The sequence below is a fragment of the Narcine bancroftii genome, chromosome 4 (genome assembly GCF_036971445.1).
Source record: "Narcine bancroftii isolate sNarBan1 chromosome 4, sNarBan1.hap1, whole genome shotgun sequence".
NCBI lineage: Eukaryota > Metazoa > Chordata > Chondrichthyes > Torpediniformes > Narcinidae > Narcine > Narcine bancroftii.
The window spans coordinates 4,786,489-4,811,351 of NC_091472.1; the positions used below are offsets into that span (position 1 = coordinate 4,786,489).

The 24,863-nt window shown below is 44.5% G+C and overlaps 1 protein-coding gene across 2 annotated transcripts in view; it reads left to right on the forward strand.

Annotated features, from left to right (window-relative positions):
• col12a1a (collagen, type XII, alpha 1a) overlaps positions 1-24,863 on the forward strand; it is a 363,032-nt gene that overhangs the window by 85,506 nt on the left and 252,663 nt on the right. For both annotated transcript variants that reach the window (XM_069930690.1, XM_069930692.1), the window contains exons 13-15: positions 7,185-7,454; positions 10,024-10,290; positions 16,332-16,524. In XM_069930690.1, the coding sequence (XP_069786791.1) occupies positions 7,185-7,454; positions 10,024-10,290; positions 16,332-16,524 (730 nt within the window). The remainder of the gene's footprint in view (positions 1-7,184; positions 7,455-10,023; positions 10,291-16,331; positions 16,525-24,863) is intronic.

Here is a 24,863-nt window from a genome sequence, read left to right on the forward strand (position 1 = left end):
CGGACTTCAGAATGGGAATCAGGGTTATTTCCCTGAACGTGCGTCGATGAATTTGTTATTTTGCGGCAGTTTTGTCCTTTACAGGTGCAAAAATGGCTATAAATTACATTTCTGTAAATGCACTATTTAAAAAGAAATGTGATCAGAGAGGAAGTGTCTCTGGTTCCTTGTCCATTCAGAAATCTGATGGTGGAGGGGGAAGAAGCTGTTTTTGTACTGTTGGCTGTTTGTCTTCAGGCTCTTCCTCCTCCTTCCTGATGGTAGCAGTGAGAAGAGGGCATGGCCTGGGTGGTGGAGATCCTAGAGGATAGAGAATGATTTCTTAAGACAATGGCTTTTGTAGATATCTTCAATGGAGTGAAGACTGATGGTGCTAGTTGAGTTCACAACTCTCTGTAGCCGTTTCCTGTTCTGTGCATTGGTGCCTCCCGACCAGGCGGTGATGCAACCAGTCAGAATGCTCTCCACGGTACACCTGTAGAAATTTGCAAGAGTGTTTGGTGATGTACTGAATCTCCTTAAACTTCTCATGGTGAATAGCAGCTGGCCAACCTTCTTCATGATTGCATCGACATGGAGGCCCCAGGATAGGTCTTCAACTTCCGGGGTGACAACATCTCTGAAATTATTAACCTATTCCACAGTTGACCCCTCGATGAGGACTGATTTCCCCTTCCTGAAGTCCACAATCAGTTCCTTAGTTTTTCTAACATTGAGCGCAAGGTTGTTGGTGTGACACCACTCTACCAGCTGATCTATCTCCCTCCTGTACGCTTCCTCATTGCCGTCTGTGATTCTGCCAACGATCATGGCGTCATCAGCAAATTTGTAGATAGCATTGGAATTGTGCTGTGTGTGGAGGAAGTAGAGCAGTGGGCTAAGCACGCATCCTTGAAGCACTCCTGGGTTGAGCGTCAGTGAGGAGAAGACATTGTTTCCGATCCACACTGACTGAGGTCCCACCTGCCATTATTGGTCCAAATACCTTTTGAACATTGTAATTGTTTGTACAGTATCCTTTAGTATCTTGTTCCAGGTACTGAGTGGAAATGTTGCATCTCAGGTCCCTCTGAAATTTCTCCCCCTCTCATCGTGAACCCTCAAGTTCCAAAATCAGGTATGCTGGGAAATAACCCTGAGAATCCGCTTTATGCACATCACTCCTGGTTTTGTATAAAGCCATCCCTAATCTTCCAACACACTAGGGAAGCCTTCTCAGTGGGGGTGAAAGGAGCCCCCTCCCCACAGCAAATGAGCCAATGGCCTGAAATTGTAAAATGTTTGATGTAGTCGGTGGGAGAGAGAAGTACGGAAGAAACCAACTAAGCTTGACTGCTTCACCTGGAAGGGGGCCTATCAGGGGGAAACATAACCAAAGAAAAGGTTGAGAATGGCTGCTCTTGAGATGATGTAGCACAGTACAAGGACCTTCTAGCCCATGAAACCCGTCCCACCCAATTATCCTACCACTTTGAGGGATTGGAGGAAACAGGAAGCAACTCACGCAGATACGGGAAGAACCTACAAACTCCTTTCAGACAACACTGGCTTCAAGCCTGGATCGCTGGTGTTGTAAAGCCAGTGGTTCTCAACCTTGTTCTTTCCACTCACATCCCACCTTAAGTAATCCCTAGGCCATCGGTGCTCTGTGATTAGTAAAGGATTGCTTAAAGTGGAATGTGGGTGGGAAGGGAAGGTTGAGAATCACTGCTCTTGACCCAATTGTTACTGAAATATTTTGCTGGAGAAAAATGGTCATTGGCCCATTTTCTTTGGAGTTCTGAAACCGTGCACATGACGAGTCAATGAGGGACGATTAAAATTGTGGTTTTCAAACCTTTTTCTTTCCACTCACATCCCACCTTAAGCAATCCCTTACTAATCACAGAGCACCAACGGCAGAGGGATTATTTAAAGTGGGATGTGAGTGGAAAGAAGAAGATTGAGAACCACTGGGCTACACCAACTGCTGCACTAACCCATGTCACTCGGCCTAAAGATCCAGCCTGTCGAACCTCTCCCTATACCTTCAGCCCGCCAGTTGCAGCCGCATCCTGGCGAATCTCTTCTGCATCCCTTCCAACATTGATATCCTTCCTGTAGTGGGGTGAAACCTCTGGGTTTCTCATTACTCCCATCCTGTATCAATGACACAGATCTTTCTCTTCTCACTTCCACCATCAACGGCTGAAAGGCCTTTGGGCAAGCATGTGGTTTGGAGAGGTGTTGATGATTGCCGACAAATGGGAGTAGCGTCGATAGATATCATGGGCGACGTAGACAAGTTGGGGTAAATGGATCACTGGGATTATCCCAATATCGCTGCGTTTTTCTCATCGCAGGCAAATGAAATGCACGGGCGATAAAGAGGCGTTTTCTCGGAACCACAAGCGTGGCGGTGGGGGGTGGGGGCGAGTGCTTTGGGAATATGAGAGAGGGAACTAACAGGGGCAGTTGATTCTTAGTGATCACTGAGCAACAATGTAAATTGCTGTTTGCTAACATGCGCCAGACGATATATTTAACTGAGAATGTAACAGGAGAGGCAAACAAAATGACTTAGCTGAGAAATGCTCCTTCAGTATAACGTCAAAGGAATTAGAAGTTGCTGTATAATAACAAGAGAATAACCATTTCCATTTTCACAGGAAGGTGGATTATTTTATTGCAAGATTTTATCCAACTGTCATAGAGATTGGTTTGGGTAGAAAATATAAACATGTTAGAGAAACTCTGTAGATTATAAAGCATCCATATGCAGTAAAGGGCAAGCAATGTTTCTGGCCTGAGCCCTTCTCTATAGAAAGTAAAGCGTAAGCAGTGTTTTGGGCTTGGTCACAAGGAAGACCGCTGATGTGGGGGTCTGCGTGGAGGTTGCACGTTTTTTCTGTGGGCTTTACTCTGGGGCTTTTTGGCCCCCTCCCCCCCCCCAAGACGTGTGGGTTGGCAGATTTATTGGGCGCTGGAGGTTGCGCCTGCTGTGTGGGTGATGGCTAGAGTCAGGGGAGAATTGGTGGGAAGGTTGAGAGAATGAGATGGGATCAGTAGACACGGGTTTGCTCACAGAAGCAGCTTGAATGCTAAACGGCCTGGACAGAGTAGATGTGGCAATGTGGTTTCCCATGGTGGGAAAGTCGAGGACAAGAGGGCACTGCAGGATTGAAGGGCGCCCGTTTCAAACAGAGACGAGGAGGAATTTCTTTAGCCAGAGAGCGGTGAACTTCTGGAATTTGCAACCACGGTTGGCGGTGGGGACCAGGTTGTTGGGTGAATTTAAGGCTAATTTGACTGATCAGGGTATGAAGGGTTACGGAGAGAAGGCAAGGGAGTGGGTTCTGAGTGGAAAAATGGATCAGCTCATGATGGAATGGCGAGGCGGACTCGACAGGTCAAATGGCCAACTTCTTGATGATTGAGTTGCCAGGCCCCAGTTCCACACTCTACGTCTTGAAGACTGATTAATTTGAATTCAGTGGTGTGTGGGATGCTGTTACATTGAGTAATGGGGAAAGGTAGCGTCGGATGGATTAATTTGTGTTCCCAGGATGACAGAATCCTAAAGGTTGCTCTGAACCTTGAACAGGTTGGGCAGAACCGAGCATAGAAATCACTGCACATGAAAACATCAGAAATATTGGAGAGCAAAACCCTGTCTCGTTCCGTGTTCCAAACATGATTCAACTGCTGCTTTGAGGGAATAAAATTGCGATAGTTCTTGCTTAATAAAAACATTACAAAAAAAGGCATCTTGGCCAAATAATATGTCAAGACATTACACAATTCACAGAAGTAATTTTCATCGAAATAATTTCCGCTCTTTGCTGCTCCTTCATTACGAGTCGATGAGAGAAAGAAATGCCTCATCTCACCTCTCCTGCAGCTTTGGCCAATCTTCTGGCCACCGTCCTGGTTAGTGGAAACTGTTTCGGATTATTTAATCGACCAAAATTCTTCATAAATTTAAAGGTTTCTCTCTCGTTAGTCATTTTAAAAAGTACTGATCATTCTTGGGATTTGAGGGCTGAAGAAAAGTCTGATCATCTCACTGTTTTACCCATCTCATTTTTACTATGGTCAATCAATCCAGTTTCTCATGAGAGTTACGACTACAGCTCAGACTATCACACAAACACTGCTCCCCTCACCTCCCCCACCACACCCACCTCCTCCTCACCATCGATGCTTCCTCCTGCCTCAGGAAAGCAGCCACAGAGTTGAAACGCTCATCCCACACTGGCCACACCATGGAGCCTCCACGCCAGAGCAATCACGGAGCAGGCCCGCCAGCGGCTAGACTTTGTGAGGTGTTTGAGGAGATTCGGTACATCACCAAAGATTCTCGCAGGTGGTCCGTGGAGAGCATTCACTGGTCTGGTACGGAGGCGCCAACTCTCAGGTCAAGAAAAAAAAATCCCAGGGGGTTGTTAATTCGGCTTGTGACATCATGGGAACCAGACTTCTCTCCATCGAGGACATCTACGAGAGGCAGCATATTAAAAAAGCAGCCTCTATCCTCAAGGACCCCCACCACCCAGGCCATGCCCTCTTCACTATGCGACCATCAGGAATAAGATATCAGAGTCTAAAGACGAGCACTCAGCGGAACAAGGACAACTTCTTCCCCGCTGCCATCAGATTCCTGAATGGTCAACAAACCACAGACATTGTCTCACTTTGACTTTCCATCCACCATTTTTATTTATTGCTGTAAGGTGTTTTATATGAACGTTCGCCCTGTGACGCTGCTGTAAAACAACTCACTTCATGACTTGTTCATGACAATAAATTCTGATTCATTCTTCTCCCTCCCTCCATTGGAATTGCCTGAGGTAAAGCACCATCAGATTCAAGGGCAGTTGCTTCACCTCTGTTATCAGCTCCTAAATGAACCTCACATAAGTAATGTAATGGATAAATACAGTCTCGAGCTTCCTCTTCCACTCATCCCTTCCCTTAAATCAAATCCCCTAGTACCTGCACTTGTGACTGCAAGAGCTGCTCTACTTGCACTCCCACCACCTCGCTCACCACCAGTTGAGGTCCAAGACAGTCCTTCCAAGTGAAGCAACACTGCACTCGTGAATCAGCAGGGGTTGTCTGCTACATCCAATGCTCTGGTTATAACCTCCTCTACAGCGGTAAGACTGGATGCAGATTGGGGGAATCACTGCATTATGCACTTTCCCTGTGTCTGCTGCAACAGCGAGGACCTCCCAGTGGCCAGCCATTTCAATTTCACACCCCACTGCCACATTGACCTGCCGGTCCATGACCTCTTGTACTACCAGGTCCAGACCTCTCATAAATTGGAGGAACAACACTTTATCTTCCGGGACTCAAGTGTCCCCGACATGACACTGAAAGCTAGACCACTCTTCCATTGGACATTCTATCAATAGAAGCCTCACTGTTGATTTCTTCAATGACTGACAGCAGCCTTGATGTGGACTCTTGTGAAAGATGCTTGCCAGATAGATGGAGTGGACCCCCAATAGGCCATAAAACCATAACAAATATTGCTATTCAGCTCATCAATTCTGCCCCGCTATTTAATCATGAGCTGATCTATTTCCCACTGCCTGGCCTTCTCCCCATAACCCATAAACTATCAATCTCTCCTTTTAATACATCCTGTTATGTGCCGAGAAGACCACAAAACCCAGCAGCAATAGAAATTCACCAAGACAAATGGTTACTTACACAAAAGTTACCTTTCATTATCTTTATACATGAAAACAGGATCAAGCTTTAACTTATTACTATGAACTTAACTTAACCCCCTTCCAATTCTAAGAACATGTGTATGTAATGTGTACATGTTCAGGAAAGTTCTTTAATTCACAGTCCAATCTCACTTCTCACTCCTCCAGGTTCACCGGTATCAGGTAATTCTTATACTGTGCACAGAATTTAACATTTATGAATCTTCACCAGGCTTTGCTGGGTGAAAGGTAAATGGTTCCTGCTCAGGAAGGTTCTCATCGGTTTTCAGAGAGATTTGTTGCTAGTTGAACACAAACTGATTCCTTCCGATTAGCCACATCAGTGTCTTGCTGAAGAAACTTGCCCCATTAGGGTTTTCCAAATGATAACCTCTTTATTTCAGGTCACCACAGTTTTCCTTTTTGTTTCCCTTATTTAAAGTGAAACATTATCCAGCCAGCCTTCTCCTCTTGTGTGGACCACAAGGGCTTTGACCGACTGGGCTGAACTAAGAACTCACAGCCCGTCTTCAAAATGGGGTTTGTCCACAAGTTGTCAGCTTGTCCTGTTCCAGTCCCAGCTCCTGCTGCTGAACTGTAGAACTGAATTCTCTCCCTCTCTGTCTCAGATAAAACCACATGACCCTCTTAGAACAGCCAACTGTGGCTCTGGACCTAACCTTCTGAGTTCTTTCACCTGTTCCTTTCCAAAACAACACTCCATTACTCCACAACATGTCCAATTAGCACCTACTTGTGAAGTCCTAATAGGCATTTTTCAAAGTATTTGCAAAGGCACTCAGATACTGGACTGTTTGGCTTGAGCAGAGCTCCAGGATTTTAAATGAGGTCTGTTTTGAAGTGTTTGTATGTGACCTACACTAAAAAAACCTGCCACAATTTATCTCCTTTAAATCCTATCTATATACAATATAAAATATAACATAATCTGACACAGTTGCCAGAGGCAGTTGTGGAGGCCAGCTTGTAAAGGTTAAAGCGTGTTTTTTTTTAAAAACACTTAGTTAATTTTGTGCCCATCTCTTTAAGAGAACTATTTGCCCAGACTAACGACTTGCTCATTATTTGACCAGATGTGAAGGAAGCGTGAGCACGAGAAACTTTTCTGTGAATTTGCATCTCTTGAAGTACATTTTTGTATCTCTTTAAAGTTTATCTATCTCTTTAAAAGATTCTTTATATACATTTTACATCTCTATTATACAGTAAATTCTTTGTTATTCATGATTATGAAAGTCTTAATGTGAAGCCATGCAAAATGTTTACCTGTTTTATCAATGAATTAAAGCTACATAAAAGTGACTGCCACAGAGGTGGATTTATTGGATTAAAGAGATTGAAATTCAGATATATTGTAGCTCATGCTTTTAGGATATATTGGAATAAGGAAAGTGTCTAGTTTTTCAGATCTCGATATGACAATGACGATTCTAACTTTGCACCAATCTCTTCATTGCCCAGATCATGGCTCCCCTCGCGACCTCGTGACAGACAATATCACGCCGACCTCCATCGATGCTTCATGGTCACCGGCTCCTGGGAGCATACAGAGCTACCGCGTCACCTGGACATCACTCTTTGGCAATGATAGGGGAGAGAAGTTGGTCCCTGGGTACACCACAAATACAGTCCTGGACAATCTGCAGCCAGAAACCAGATACAAGATCCTTGTCCACGCTGGTTACAGCTCTGGTGAAGGAGATCCACTTGAAGGAGAGGAGATCACTGATGGTACGGCAGCCATGCTGAATGCATGAAGCTTTTTATTCCACGGCAGGGTGATTGATGTTTACAATTTTATTAAATGTTAAAACATGACAGCACAGTACAGGCCATTCTGCCCTCCATGTTGTGTCAAACCATATAACCTATAACCCTCTACTTTCCTTTCATCCATGAACCCATCTAATAGTCTTTTAAAGGTCCCTAATGTTTCAGCCTCCACTATCAATCCTGGCCACAACTCTCTGTGTAAAGTTCCCTCCCTTAATCTGATACACATGTCCTCTAGTGGTTGTTAATCCCACCCTAGGAAACAGGTATTGGCTGTCCCACCTCTCATAATTTTGCAGACTCCATCAAGTCCCCTCTCGTCCTTCTACCCTCCAAAGAGAAAAGTCCCAGCCTTGCCAACCTTGCTTCATAAGACATGACCTCTAATCCAGGCAACATCCTGGGAAATCTCCTCTGCATCCTCTCCACAGCCTCCACATCCTTCCTGTAATGAGGCGACCAGAACTGGACACAATACTCCAAATGTGGTCTCACCAGAGACTTATAAAGCTGCAACGTGACTTCTCTACTCTTATACACAATCCCCCTATTAATGAAGTCCAGATCATTTATAAAGATCACGGCAAGCAAGGGACCGAGAACTGATCCTTGCGGCTCTTCATTGGTCACTGACCCTCCATGCAGAGAACTTCCCTTCCACCACTACCCTCTGTCTTCTTCCTGCAAGGCAATTTTGTTATCCAGACCACCAAGGTTCCACTGATCCCATGCCTCTTAACCTTCCAGATTTTCAGTTTTAAACTTATTTATTTCTCATAAAAAATCTAATACAGTGAGAAACAATTCTTTCCCACCCTCACCTTGAATTCATGTCCTATAATACATGGATTCCCGATTTATGACCTATGTGACTTACGTCCATCTGCACATATGACCAAAATTTTTTAAAAAGATAAAAATATAAAATTTACATGGTTTAGTTGTATTTGACAAACTATAACAGGGATACAGGGCATGTAGGAGCCAAAATGTATGCACTTACCTTGTTAGTTGGTGTCCTGGGGTCCTGGGGATGGGCACAGCCATCTTGATTCCTGCGCGCAAGGGCGAGTCTTCGGTTGGCTCATGCGGCAGAGTTAAGGGTGCAAACTCAATATCTTCAGGGCGCTCAACTCTGGCGCATGCACCAACTGAACTCAAATGTGCAAACCCACCAGACATGAGCCAACCGAAGACTCGAGCATGCACGCAGGAATCTAGATGGCCGGGCCCAGCCTATGGACCCCGGGATGCCGACTATCAAAGTACGCACGCACATTTCGGCTCTTACATGCCCTGTATCCCTGTTATACTTTGTCAAATACAACATTTGATTAAAAAGTTTGCTTTAAGACTTCGGTACTCCACGCGCACGGGCAAAATTCCAACTTGGGTCCATTTCGAGATACGACTGATCCTTCGGTCCCAATTATGGCCATAAGTCGGGGAGTACCATTTTTATCCTGGAACAAGAAATCTGGCTGTCCATCTCAGTGGTCCTCAACCTTTTTATTTCCACTCACATATCACTTAAAGCATTCACTATGCCATCGGTGCTCTGTGATGTAATGGATTGCTTAAGGTGGGATGTGGGTGGAAAGAAGAAGGTTTGCAAACCACTGTTTTAATCACATCTAATTGATTCATTATGTGCACGGTTTCATAATTCCAAAGGAGTATGTGAGTGGGAAGGGAAGGTTGAAAATCACTGCTCTAGACCCAATTGTTACTGAAATATTTTGCTTGAGAAAACTTGTCATTGACCCATTTCCTTTACAGAGCCAGCAATTGGGACCGGCCTTTGAATCCCGCGCAGTCTGTAAGGAGTTTGGACGTTTTCCCCATGTCTGCATGGGGTTTCTCCAAGGGGTCCAATTTCCTCCCACCATTCAAAAATATACCAGGGGTGTGGGTTAATCGGGTGGCAATTGGGTGACATGAACTCGTGGACCAAAATGGCCTGTTACTGTGCTGCTTGTCTAAATTAAATTAAAATGCAAAAGAAAATGAAACTCTTGGTTGAAAGAGCTTTGACCTAAAACCAGCTCTGTTTCTCCGACCACTGATACTGCCCAATCAGCTGAGCTCTTCATCATTTCCCATTTTTATTTCTGGTTTTGTAGTATCTGCAGTTTTTGACTTTCATAAATTCATTTATTTTTCTTAAATGTAAACATGCAACATGGTAACAGGCCCTTTTACACCCCAATTGCCTACACCCCCGGTACGTTTTGAAGTGTGGGAGGAAACCGGCACCATCAGGGAAAACCCACGCAGACACGGGCAGAATGTACAAACTCCTTATAGATGGTGTGGAGTTCGAACCCCGGTCACGGTCACTCTAACAGCCCTCACCGCTACACTAATGGTGCCACCCATTTCTAATGGTTTCATAAAACTGTAGAATACTACAGTCCTGAAACAGGCCTTTCTCGTCTGTGCTGAACTTCAGAATTAGCCTGGGATTGCTTTCCTGAAAATTGCCAAGTATGACATAAAACTATTGTTTCCTTCCATGGTTCTGCAGCCACACCGGAGGGTAAGGCGTTGACCGTCACAGACGAAACCACCAACTCGCTCAGGGTGCACTGGAAACCTGCGCCGGGCAATGTGGTGAACTATCGACTCAGTTACAAGCCTGCCGCCGGGGGAAGATCCTTCTTGACCAAGGTCCCAGCTCACTTGACCAGCTCCGTTCTCCGACGGCTCAATGCCCAGACAATGTACAACATCTCTGTTCTTCCGATGTACAGGAGAAGTGAAGGAAAATTAAGGTCAGGGCAAGGAACAACAGGTGAGGTTATGCCCCTTGCAAAAATTTCTCTTAAATGTTTTCATAGTTGCAATTCTGAATCAAAGGGCATGATTGAATGGTAGGGCAGTCTCGATGGGCTGATTGACCTGGTTATGCTCCTATGTCTCATGCTGTTAAGGCTCTTCTGTTTAATATTTATTGCACTCATATTTGTGGGAATTATATTTTGTAATAAATACTGTTTGGATTATATGGAGAGGCTAAAGAGGCTGGGTTATTTGGAATGGAGGAGGCTGAGGGAGTATAGATGACACTTGCTAGGTTTTAGTATTTCCAAAACGTCATCTTCAAGGAGACATGAAGATGATATTCCGAATTACTATCTTATTAATCCACTAAGCCATACTTTGTCGGTGCAGCTTTATGTGGAGTTGTTACAGAGCTTCATATTCCTGGGAGGTGGGGGGGGGGGGGGGTCCATATCTCTGATGGTCTTTGAATTCGTCAACGTTGATCAAAAAGGCACAACAACGTCTTTATTTTTTGAGACCTGTGAGGAGGTTACACCTCCGCCCCAGAGTGCTGTTGCATTTCTCCAGGTGTTCTATTGAGAGCGGGCTGACATACAGTATTTCGGCACGGTACGGGAGTTGTTCTGCACAAGACAGGAAGGCCTCCAGTGGGGAGTATAAACGGCCCAACGGATCGCCGGAAGGCAATCTCCTCCTATCGAATCTATCTCTCGGGGACGGTATTTGGACAGGGCGAGGAATATCATTAAAGACGCGCCCTAACCAGGAACTATTTACTTTCCCTCCATTGGGCATATGTTCTAGGAGCTTTCGCTCAAGAACCACTAGACTTTAAAAAAACCTTTCTTTCATGATATTGTTAAACACCAAGTCATGGCGTTAAGTGATGCTGCACTTATATTTCAGAATCTATGCAGACATGGGGGGACAGTATAAACTTACAGACAGTGTGGGATTTGAACCTCAGTCCTGATTGTTGGCGCTGTAACTGCATTGTGTTAACCTCTATACTAGCCATGCCATTAACCGTATCTTTATCTTGCAATATATAGAACTCTGTTTTACCTGCTGAGTTTCTCTGGCATTATGTTTATAACTGCATGAAGAGGAAAGGTTTAGAGGGATGAATGTCAAGTGCAGGTAACTGGGACCAACTTGGGTAGACCACTTGGTGTCCGTGCTACAAATCTCCTTGATTCCTAAACTAAATGTTCAGGTCAAGTTGAGGCAGGGTAGTAGCACAGCTCCAGGGACCTGGGTTTGATCCTGACCTTGGACTCTCTCTGTGTGGAGTTCACACATTCTCACCGAGGCCACATGAGTTTCCTTCAGATGCTTCAGGTGAATTGGCCACTGAGGATTGGCCCAGTATTGATTGGTGCTGAAGAGTCACGGGGGTGTTGATGAACCGAAGAGAAGGAGCAGGTTACAGGGAAGAACTAGGGGAAGTAGATTGATGGGATTGGTCCGTGAGCTCGTAAAGACCTGATGGATTGAATGGGCCTCTTCGATGCTATGAGAAAATAGAAGAACTCCAGAGGGTTGTTAACTCGGCCGGTGACATCACAGGGACCGGTCTTCACTCAACTGAGGACATCGACACGAGGAGGGGTCTTAACAAAGCAGCCTCTATCCTCAAAGACCTCCACCATCCAGGCCATACCCTCTTCACTCTGCTACCATTGGGGAAAAGGTTCAAGAGCCTGAAGACGAGCACTCAGCGGCACAAGGACAGCTTCTTCCCCGCTGCCATCAGATTCCTGAATGATCAATGAGCCAAAGACACAGCTCTATTATTTTTATTTTTTATACTAACGTTGTAAGATGGTTATAATGTAAATGTTTACACTATGACGGTGCCGCAAAACACCGCATTTCACGACTTGTTCAATCCTGATTCTAATCCCTGAGAACCTATGGTAGAGGGATTACTTAAAGTGGTATGTGAGTGGAAAGAAATAGCTTGAAAACCACTGCCTTAAACCTATGTCCTCTGGTCACTGATTGTCTTACTCAGGGCAAAAGACTCCTGACCAATTCATCTCATGATTTTGGACACTTCTATGAGATCATTCCACATTCTCCTGAGTCCCAAGACATAAAGCCCCAGCCTGCTCAACCTCTCCCTGTAGCTCAGAGCCTCAAGTCCTGGTTAATCTTCTAAAGCCCCAGCCTGCTCAACCTCTCCTTGTAGCTCAGAGCCTCAAGTCCTGGTTAATCTTCTCTGCACTCTCTCTAGCTTGACAACCTCTTTCCTGCAGCACGGTGACCACAACTGAGCATCACACTCCAAGATATCCAGGCAGAGAAACCCCCTTTCAGTTGAGCTTTGAAAGTAACATTGTCTCTGCACTCCCTGCAACAGACCATCCATTCCACACTGAAGAGAAACGGGAAAGTTCTCCGCAATATTTATCCCTGACCACTTCACCAATGTGGATTATCTGGTTGAAATATAATCACGATGCTTGAGAAACTCAGCAGGTCAAACGATGTACTTTATAAAGCAAAGCCCTTCATTGAGGTATGGACCATAGTTTTTTTTCAAATCAAAAAAATTAAATTAGACATACAGCACAGTAACAGGCCCTTCTGGCTCTTCCGCCCACGAGCTCATGCTGCCCAACTGCATCCAATTAACCTACAACCCCCAGTATGTTTTGTACGGTGGGAGGAAACTGTAGCCCCCTGGGAAACCCACACAGATACGGGGAGAACGTACAAACTCCTTACAGACAGTGCGAGATTTGAACCCCAGTCTACAATTATGATATCCTTCAACAGCCCAGGAAACTCATTGAGCCTTCTGATGCCCTATCTCACTGGAACTGTGCCAGCGTACACACTGACCGCTTACAAGCCCTTCACAATGATCTCTGCCACCCCGAGGTTCTTCCTCTTCGTCAAAACCTGCAACCTGCCGTACTCCATTGAAGAGATCAGGCCAATGAGTAAAAGCTGCCAGGTCTGTGCGACGTGCAAACCACACTTCTACTGGCTAGACAGAACGCAGTTGATAAGGCCGCCCGCCTGAGTGTCGATTTCGAAGGACCCCTGTTCTCCACAGACCACAATGTTATTGATGAGCACTCCAGTTTTCCGTTTGCTATCCCCTACTCTGACATGACGGCTGCCACAGTCATGAAGGCCCCGTACAGTCTTTTCACTCTATTCGGCTTCCCCAGCTATATTCCTAATGGTCCTCTTTCATGAATGAAGAGGTATTGCCACAAGCAGGACCACCAGCTGCAACCCTCAGAGAAATGGGCAAGTAGAAAGGGAGAAATGTTGGGGCCCTGTGGTCTAGGGGCCTTCCAGTCTCCTGTTGGCAAGAGGTCCTCCCAGAGGCGCTCCACTCCATGAATGCCACACCGCATGAACATGTTTTCCTTTCCCAGGAAACCTGCGTCAGGGACCACGCTGCCAGTGTGGCTGATGTTCCTACTCTGGAGCCATAAGTCCGACCTTCTGGTCGAAAGGGTAAACCTCCTCTACACCAACCCTCAATATGCCTATGTGTCGTAGCCTGATGGACATGAGTACACTCTCTCCGTTAGGGATCTGGCGCCCTCAAGGGACCTCCACTGATCACTCAACACCCCCCCTCACCCTTACCCACCCAAGATGCAGCAGGGCCAAGGCATTACCTCACCCCCAACAGAGGACATGCCAGACTCGTCATTGCCTACCCACCAGACCAATGCCGACGATTGCACGCAGGCGCCCCAGACTGCCCAGGACCCCACCACTGTGCAGCAATCGCAGCCCGAATTACGACGGTCACAGCGAAAAACCAGACCACCTGATAGATTTAATTTGTAACTGTATCATCACCAATTCACCCTGCCGAAATCTTTAAAAAATAACAAGGGGTGAATGTGGTAAACCACTGCATGTGTAGGCTTGTCTGTTTGGGCACGCCCTCTGGCCAACTGTACCTCTGGCTCGTCCCACAGGCTCCGTAGCCCCCTGCCCAGTGCAGAACAGTCGAGCAGCATGGACGTGCCTTTGTTCTAAAGCTAACAAAAGTCTCTCAGTTCGTTCAACTTGGGTCTTTTGGAGTTATTGACGGTGCATCAGTCTGGTTGACGTTTCAGGCCAGAACCCTTCATCAAGGCTAAAGCCAAGAACTTACAGGATCCCTTCGTCAACAGCCGGCTTTTCTCCTAGATTGCAATGGAAAAAATGACTTCAATCACATTTTTGGCTTTGACCTGCTTTTGGAAGTTAAGAATGCCATTCGAACCATAGAATGCTACAGCACAGAGACACATCTTTCAGCCCATCTAGTCTGTGCTGGTATATTATTCTGTCTCGTTCCAATGATCTGCATCTGGACTGCAGCCATGTTCCCCTCCAAATTTTCTTAAATGACAAAATTGAGCTTGTGTTCACCACTACAGCTGCCAGCTCGCTGCACACTCCCACCGCTCTCTGCGTGAAGTTCCACCCAACATTTCAACATACTGCGTGGTAAGAGGCCATTTCCGCCCACGATTCTGAGCTGCCTAATTTACACCCAGTTAACCTACAACCCCCGGTACGTTTCTGATGGAGGGAGGAAACTGAACCCCCCGTGGAAAACCGATGCAGACATGGGGATAATGTACAAACTCCTTCCAGACAGCCCAGGATTCGAACCCCGGTCACGATCGCTGGTGCAATAAGGCCATTGCATTAACCGCTACGCTAACAGGGCTGCCCTATTCTCATTCTCTTGAATGAGAAATTCGCATTTTTTTTGATGCTGTATTGTGTTCAGTAGGTTTTTGATTTATATCCTGATGAAGGATTCTGACATAAAACTTTGACCATTTTTGCTTGACCTTCTGAGTTCCTTCTGTGGATTGAATTTTGCTCCAGCATTTGCCGCCTCTCACATGTAATTGGTTAAGCCTTTATTAGGTTTCCCAGATTTCAGATTTATTGTCAGAGTACATACATGACATCACATACAACCCCGAGATTCTTTGTCCTGGAGGCCAGGCAGAATTACCACGAATTGGTAGTGTACAAAAAACTCTACACAGTGTAAAACATGTAAACAAATACAGAAATGTAAACATAGAACCATAGAACACTAGATCACGGTAAACAAGCCATTCTGCCCTTCTAGCCTGTGCTGAAATATCATTCTGCTAGTCCCACTGACCTGCACCCAGTCCATAACCCTCCAGACCTCTCACATCCATGTTATCTATCCAATTTATTCTTAAAATTTGAGAGTGAACCCGCATTTACCACATCAGATGGCAGCTTGTTCCATGCTCCCTCTACTCTCTGATTGAAGACGTTCCTGGTGATGTTCCCCCTAAACCTTTCCCCTTTCACCCTAAAGCCAAGCCCTCTCGTATTTATCTCTCCTAATCTAAGTGGAAAGAGGCTTCTCACATTTACTCTGTCTATACCCCCCAAATTTTGTAAACCTCTATCAAATCTTCCCTCATTCCCTCATTTTTGCCCTACCAAACAACCAAACAGATAATGAATGTAAACAAGCTGACGGTGCAATACAAAAAAAATAAAAAATAAAATCAATAAAGTGCACAATTCAGGGCCCTTAAACGAGTCCGTGATTGAGTTTGTCATTGAGGAGTCTGGTGGTGGAGGAAGAGCAGCTGTTCCCAAACCTGGTGGGTGCGAGTCTTGTGCCACCGACACCTCTTTCCTGATGGCAGCAGTGAGAATAGACCGTGTGCTGGGTGGCGCGGATCCTTGATGATCGCTGCTGCTCTCCGACGGCAGCTTTCCCGATGGTGGGGAGGGTCTTGTGGCACTGACACTCTTTCCTGACGGCAGCAGCGAGAATAGAGCGTGTGCTGGGTGGCGCAGATCCTCGATGATCGCTGCTGCTCTCCGACGGCAGCGTTCCCCGTAGATGTACTCGATAGTGGGAAGGATTTTTCCTGTTGTGTTCTGGGCTGTGTGCACTATCTTTTGGAGGGCTTTACCCTCAGGGGTATTGGTGGATATTTTCATATACTGTATTTCTCTGCATTGACCACATGTGTTGCCATCTCAGCTGTCATTTAATTTTCTTCCCCTCAGCCTCACAATACAAACCTCCTCAAAACCTACAGACCTCGGATGCAGCTAAAACAAGCTTCAGAGTGACATGGGAGCCTTCTCCAGGCGAGGTTAAAGGCTATAAAGTCATCTACCACCCAAGGGGACGAGAGGAGCAATTGGGAGAACTGATCGTAGGACCATACGACACAACTGTGGTCCTGGAAGAGTTGAGGTAAAACCGATATAATTACTTTTTAATCAGTGCACAGCCTCTGAACGTGTTTGAACAATCCCATTGGTTTATAATTCAAGAAATTGGTTTTTACTGTTTGAGATACAGTAAATCTCCAAGTACAGGGATTATTAGATGCGGGATAGGGGAATTTTCCAGTTGCTTGAGACTGCATGTTGGGTGAACGGAGAACTAACGTCAAGGTGCGGTAACATTAAACTTTTGTATATGTTTTACCCTTTTATTTTCTGCAGTTTTTTTTTTGCCGGCCACTTGAGGCTGTCTATTGCATTCTGGATAACAGGGATTTTACTGTAATTCCATGCCCTATTTTTCTTTGGAAGCTCTTATTGATAAACTTTAGTCATGACCATCCAATGTTGATTGATCTTCTCTCTCCATGAGAAGCATTGATCTCCTCTTCCCATCTCTGCATTGACGCATTTGAGATCCAAACCTCAGGAGAATGACAGACTTAAAAAAATGTCCCAAAGAGATTCAAATGGGTTTAATCATGAGCTCCATTTTGGTTCAAGTTCTGTGAGGTGTTTGCACATTCTTCCCGTAACCGGAGGGGTTGCTTCCCACGTTCCAAAGATGTGCGGGGTTAGTAGGTTCATTGGTCACAACTGGACATCACGGGTTTGTGGGCCAGAAGCTACTGCACCCTTGTGTGTCTCCATAAGTCTCTGAAACTGGAGGCATTGATATTATTGCTTGCGAATGGATGAGCTTCAGATGTCAAAGGTCCAAAGCAGGGAGTCAGTGTGAAATGTCGACAATTCCTTCCCTCCCCACCGATGAGGGCGACATGGTCAGCACAATGCTTTTACACTGCCAGTGATCGGGACCGGGGTTTGAATCCGGCGCCGTCTGTAAGGAGGTTGGACATTCTCCCGTGTCTGCGTGGGTTTTCCCCGGGGGCTTTGGATTCCTCCCACCGCTCCAAGCGTACCAGGGGTGTAGGTTAATTGGATGTAAGTTGGGCAGTGCGGACTCATGGGTCAGAATGGGCTGTTACCGTGCTGTATGATTGTCACACTATCAATTAGAGCCAACAGGCCTGGAGGTTAGTAGGCTTTAATCACTATAAACTTACAGGCATAGCTTCCATGCTGTTGGCCCGATTCCAAGACAGTACTGAGGGAGGGGATTGGGCGATACCAGCTTTATTAGGGATCTTGGAGGGAAAAGGGTTGCAGTATCAGGGGCGGGAACCAGTATGTGTAAAAAGATGCCACTCAGACCCACAGATCCTCCAGAGTGTTTTTTTTTGCAGTGGCTTAGCAAGTTCGCTCTGTGACTATTTGAAAATTATTAGATTATTTGAGGTTTCTATAGAGGATTGAGATGAATTTTGGAAGACTGTGGAATTGAGGGGAGGACTGAGTGGTATACAGGAATGAGGGCAGCATGGCCTATTCTTGCTCCATTATGCTATTGAGGATTGTTGTGGGTTGACTCTGGAATAATAAAAGATTGCCCTCAGGATGAAAAATGGTACGGAATGACTCACTGGTAATCTGTGTCAGCTGAACAGGAAGAGCTCCTGACACTTCAAGCCATTGAGACCTTTAAAATGCAAACAGGGATCTGAACATTGAAGTTGCCCAATTTTGTATCTCAAACAGTCACATCTAATGACTCTCCCCAAGTCTCCATAAGATATAGGTGCAGAAATAAGCTGTTCAGCCCATCGCATCTGTCCCGTCACTCAATCGTGAGCTGACCCAATCCCCCCACTCAGCCCCACTGCCTGGCTTTCTCCTCCTAACCTTTAATGCCCTGGATAATCAATAATCTATCAGTCTCTGTCTCAAATGCACCCAATGACTTGGCTTCCACAACTGCCTGTGGTAACAAAGTCCACAGATTCACCGCCCTCTGGCAGAAGAAATTCCTCCTCATTTCTGTTCTAAGCAGACGCCCTTCAACCCTGAAGTTGTGCCCTCTTGCCCTAGACTCTTCCACCTTGGTAAACAACCTCCTACATCTACTATGTCCATACCTTTCAAAATGTTTCAATGAGATTCCCCTCTCATTCTCCTAAATTCATCGAAACTTTAGGCAAAGCAATGCACAGCCGTGGAACAATTAGACCAAGTCATTTAGTTTGGTCCCTATCTTAAAGCCACAAGCAAACTATCTTTCCTGGAACTATTCAGCAGAGGGACAGGCCCTTCAGCCCACGATGTCTGGCTGAACATAATGCCAAAATTCACCAAAAACACTGCTGTCTGCTCAATATCATACCCCTCAACCCCCTTCATATTCATGTGTCTGTCATGAAGCCTCTTTAAATGCTACCGACTGATCTGGTTCCACTATTACACCTGGCAGTCTGTGTAAAAGTCTTGCCTCGAACATCTCCTTCAAACTCCCCCCTCCACGCCCACAACTTTAAATGTATGTCCTGTAGTGTGTGACCATAGAAACATTGAACACTACAGCACAGAAACAGGCTCCTTCAGCCCTTCTAATTGGTGCTTAACCTTTTTTTTGCCTAGTCCCACTGACCTGCACACAGTCCATCGCCCTCCACACCTCTCCCATCGATGTACCTATCCAATTTCTTCGTAAATGTTAGCATTGAGCCTGCATTCACCACTTCAGCTGCCAGCTCGTTGCATACTCCCACTATCTCCGTGAAAAAGTTCCCTCTCATGTTCCCCCTAAACTTTTCCCTTTTCACCCATAACCAATATCCTCTGCTTTGTATCTCATCCACCCTCAGTGGAAAAAGCCAACCTACATTTATTCTGTCCATTCCCTTCATAATTTTAAATACCTTGATCAAATCTCCCCTCATACTTCTATGCTCCAGGGAATAAAATCCCAATTTGTTTAACCTTTCCCTGTAATTGAGTTCCTGAAGTCTGCATAAATCTTCTCTGTGCTCTTTCTATCTTATTGATACCTGTAGTTTGGTGACCAAAACTGCTCACAATTCTCCAAATTTGGCCTCACCAATGCTTTGTACAATTTCATCATAACCTCCCTACTCTTGAATTCAATACTCCGATTTATGAAGGCCAACATTCCAAATGCCTTCTTCACCACACCATCTACCTGAGTATCAGCCTTGAGGGTACTATTTACCACAACTCCTAAATCCCTTTGTTGCTCTGCACTCCTCAATTGTCTACCATTCAATGTATATGACCTATTTAGATTTGCCTTTCCAAAATGCCACACTTCACACTTATCTGTATTAAATTCCATCAGCCATTTCTCAGCCCACTCCTCTAGCTTTCCTATCTCTCTTTTTAAGCTATGGTAATATTCCTCACTGTCCACAACACCACCAATCTTTGTATCATCCGCAAACTTGCTTATCCAATTCTCCACCCCTACTTCCAGATCGTTAATATATATAACAAACAATAGTGGACCCAGGACCTGAGGAACTCCACTAGTCACTGGCCTCCAATTGGACAAACAATTTTCTACCGCTACTCTCTGACATCTCCCATCCAACCATTGCTGAATCCATTTCACTACCTCCTCATTTATACCTAATGCCTCCACCTTTTTTCCTAACCTCCTGTGGGGAACTTTGTCAAAAGCTTTACTAAAGTCTAAATAGACAACATCCACAGCATGGACTAGTTAGTGGTTAGAGCACTGGTCTTATAAATCAGGGTCACGAGTTCGTTCCTTGTTGGGGCTTCGTTTCTGTGAGGGGCGCAGGATAGAATGGCGACTCTCTGTCTTACTTATGGTAGACAAAGATAAAGAATTTCATGGATGTTTCATTCTAGATGTCGGATTATGTGACAGTAATGGAAACTTTACCTTAACTTTATATCTAAAAAAAAACCCTTCATCAATCTTTTTTGTTACCCCCCTCGAAAAACTCTATAAGGTTTGTTAAGCATGATCTACCCCCTGACAAAACCATGCTGACTACTACCTTTCAATCCCTGTTCTTCCAAATATTTGTAAATGCCATCCCTCAGAACACTTTCCATCAACTTGCCCACAGGTCTATAATTTCCAGGCTTACATTTGGACCCTTTCTTAAACAGCGGAACAACATGAGCCACCCTCCAATCCTCTGGCACTACCCCCATGACCAGTGACATCCTAAATATCTCTGTTAATGGCCCCACTATCTGACCACAAGCCTCCCAGAGTGTCCTTGGGAATATTTTGTCCGGACCCAGAGATTTATCCACCTTTATCTTTTTCAACACAGCCATCACTACCTCCTCGGTTATCCTTATATGATTCATGACCTCCCCACTATTTTTCTTTACTCCAGCTGGTTCAATATTTTTTTCCCTAGTGAATACCGAGGCAAAGCAATCATTTAAAATTTCCCCCATCTCCTCTGACTTCTCACTCAGCCTATCCTCGCTATCTACAAGGGGTCCAATTCTATCTCTCACTAATCTTTTACTTTTAATATACCTATAGAAACCCTTTGGATTTATTTTTACTCTGTCTGTCAAAGCCTCTTTGTGCCTCTTTTTGGCCTTTCTAATTTCTTTCTTAAGATTTTTTCTACACTCCTTGTAGTTCTCTTTCAATTTCTCATCACCCTGCTCTTTATACCTCTTGTACACCTCCCTTTTTCTCCTAACCAAATTTCCAATATTCCTCGAAAACTAAGCCTCCCTATGACTTCCAGCCTTTCCTTTGATCCACACTGGGACATAACTACTCTGTACCCTCAAAATTTCTTTTTTGAATATCCTCCATTTTTCATTAACATACTTACCTGAAAATATCCTGTCCCACTCAATACTTCCCAAATCCCTTCTTATTCCTTCGAAATTTGCTCTTCTCCAATCCAGAACCTCAACTTTAGGCCCTTCTTTGCTCTTCCCTAAAAATACCCTAAAACTAATAGAGTTGTGATCACTAGGCCCAATTTGTTCTCCAACATTAACCTCAGACATCTGACCTATCTCGTTCCCTAACAGGAGATCCAGTATTACACCGTCCCGAGTCAGTTCCTCTACGTATTGATTAAGAAAACTATCTTGTACACATTTGACAAACTCTAGCCCATCAGCCCTCTTACTGTATGGGTATTCCAATCAATGTGAGGGAAGTTAAAATCTCCCATGATCACTACTTTATGTTTATTACACATATATGCTATCTCCTTACAACTTTGTTCTTCCAATTTTCTTGGCCCATTTGGTGGTCTATAATACACTCCTATTAGTGGCCTCATGCCTCCTCCAGCCCTCAATTCCACCCAAACAGCCTCAGTGGACGATCCCTCCAAACCATCCTGCCACCTCACGGCAGTAATGTCCTCCTTCACAAGCAGAGCAACTCCTCCCCCTTTTTTACCCCCTATTCTATCACATCTAAAACATTTGTATTTGGGAATATTTAGTTGTCAGTCCTGACTCTCCTGTAACCAGGTCTCACTAATAAACCTCTGGATCCTCCCTGTAAACTGGAAGTGAGGGGGGGAGCAGTGTCCAGAATTGCCCACAATATCTATGAGAGTGGCCTGACCAAAGTTTGATATTGCTACCACGTGACTTCTATTCCCTTGCACTCCTGCTTCAAGAGCCAAACATTTTCTGGAAAATAACCACGAGCACTGTTGACTCTTGTTTCTTCCGAAATTTCCACAGCTTTCTGCTGCAGGGAATTCATGGGGAAATAGCGAACCACGTTGAAATCATTTTAATATTTTCATTAAAATTCCAGTGTCTGGATTTATAATATAAACTGTCCATGTAAACATGTCACACTGAAATTGCTCTCATCTATTAGTTCTGGATCTGTGGGACCCAGTTTCCAAGCATCCATTACCCAAATGGATAAATAAACCATCTCAGTTCCTGATTGGATTCCAACTAATTTCCTCCCAGCCATCTATTACTTGATGTAAAACATTTGAAACCCTCCATGAGTTTGCATCTGCCACGCTCCCAGGCATCTATGGTTCCACATATCACACATTGAACAAATTTTGATTCAGCCCACACTCTGCAGGGTCATTATTCCACATTTAAGCCTACTTGAATTCATCAAGAGGATTATTTCTTTTGAATTATTTTGTGGAAAGCTTAATGTCCCTTTCTTAATAAAATGGTTTTTTTTTTGTGTTTGGAAATTGAAAGTGATGTGGGAGATCAAATGGCTCTTTCCCGATTGCAAGTAAGATCTGCCTTTAATTACATTAATTCTTTTGCCCAGGACCATCCGTGACTTTTGTTTATTTCCGCCGGTCTTTAAATCTTCAAGCTTTTTGTTTTTTAAAAAAATTCTTCTAAAAGTTCAGGATCCAAAACTGGGACTTAGCTCGAGCAAAGAACAGTCTTGATGGTGAAATCTGGGCATACTTCCCATAGTTCAGTGGTTAGAGCCCTGGTCTTATAAATCAGGGTCACGAGTTCGTTCCTTGCTGGGGCTTCGTTTCTGTGAGGGGCGCAGGATAGAATGGCGACTCTCTGTCTTACTTATGGTAGAAAAAGATAGAGAATTTCATGGATGTTTCATTCTAGATGTCGGATTATGTGACAATAATGGAAACTTTACCTTAACTTTATACCTAAAAAAAAAACCCTACCTCGTCACCCTCTATTTTTCTTTCATCCATGTACCTGTCCAAGTGTCTCTTAAATGCCCCTCATGTTCCAGCCTCCACCACCATCCCAAGCAAAGTACCCACAACATTTGGTAAAAATCATACTCTGGATCTACTCATGATTTTGTTGGAATTTAGGAGATTGGGGGTTGGGGGGGGGGCGGAATCTCATTGAAATATTTTGAATGTTGAAGGGCATAGACAGAGTAGATGTAGAAAGGTTGTTTCCCATGGTGGGAGAGTCTAAGACAAGGGGGTGTAACTTCAGATGGAAGGGTGGCCATACAATCATATAGAACAATTACATCACAGAAACAGGTCAGTTTGGTCCTCCTGAGCACTTTCTCCTACCTAGTCCCATTGACTCACACCCGGCCCATAACCATCAACACCTCTCTTGTCCATATACCTATCCAACTTTTCCTTAAATATTAAAATTGAGCCTGCAATTTGGCCAGAAGCTCATTCCACACTCCTACCACCCTCTGAGTGAAGAAATTCCCCTCATGTTTCCCCTAAACTTTTTTCACTTCAATCTCAATCCATGCCCTCTTGTTTGAATCTCCCCCACTCTCAATGGAAAAAGCCTGTCCACATTGACTATCTGTCCCCCTCATAATTTTAAATACCTCGATCAAATCACCCCTCAATCTTCTACGCTCCAGGGAATAAAGTCCCAGCCTGCTCAACCTTTCCCTGTAATTCAAACCCTGAAACCCAGGCGACATTCTCGTAAACCTCCTCTGTACTCTCTCTATATGGTTTATATCCTTCCTATAATTCAGGGACCAAACTACACCCAATATTCCAAATTTGGCCTCATCAATGCGTTATACAACTTCAACATAACATCCCAACTCCTGTATTCAGTACTTTGATTTATGAAGGCCAACATACCAAAAACGTTCTTCACCACCCTATCTACATGTGACTTGACTTTCAGGGGAATCATGTACCAGAATTCCTAAATCCCTTTATTCTTCTGCACTCCTCAATTGTCTACCATTCAACGTGTATGACCCTTGCTGATTAGTCCTACCAAGATGTAGCACCTCACATTTAATAGTATTAAACACCATCTTCCATCATTCAGCCCACTCTTCTAACTGGCCTATATCCCACTGCAAGCTTTGATAACCTTCTTCGCTGTCCACAACATCACCAATCTTCATATCATCTGCATACTTACTAATCCAATTTACCACCCCATCATCTCAATCATTAATTATATATGACAAACAACAGTGGATTCAGTACTGATCTCTGAGGTACTCCACTAGTTATTGGCCTCCAATATGATCAACAATTTTCTACCACTACTCTCTGGCATCTCCCATCCAATCATTGTTGAATCTATTTAATTACTTCAACATTAATACCTAATGCTTGAACCTTCCCTCTTATGTGGAACCTTGTCAAAGGCCTTACTAAAGTCCATATAGACAACATCCACCACCTTCCCCTCATCAACCTTCTTAATAATCTCCTCAAAAAATTCTACAAGATTTGTTAGACAAGATCTACCATGTACAAAACCATGTTGACTACTCCGAATCAGTCCCTGTCTTTCCAAATAATTGTATATACCATCTCCAGGATCACTCTCCATTAATTTACCCACCACCGACATCAGACTCACAGGCCCATTTGGAACAGAAATGTGTAGGAATTTCTTCAGCAAGAGGGTGGTAAATCTGTGGAATTATTTACTACAGGTGGTTGTAAAGGCCATATCATTAGGTGTACTTAAGGGAGAGGTTGATATGTTCTTGATTAGCCA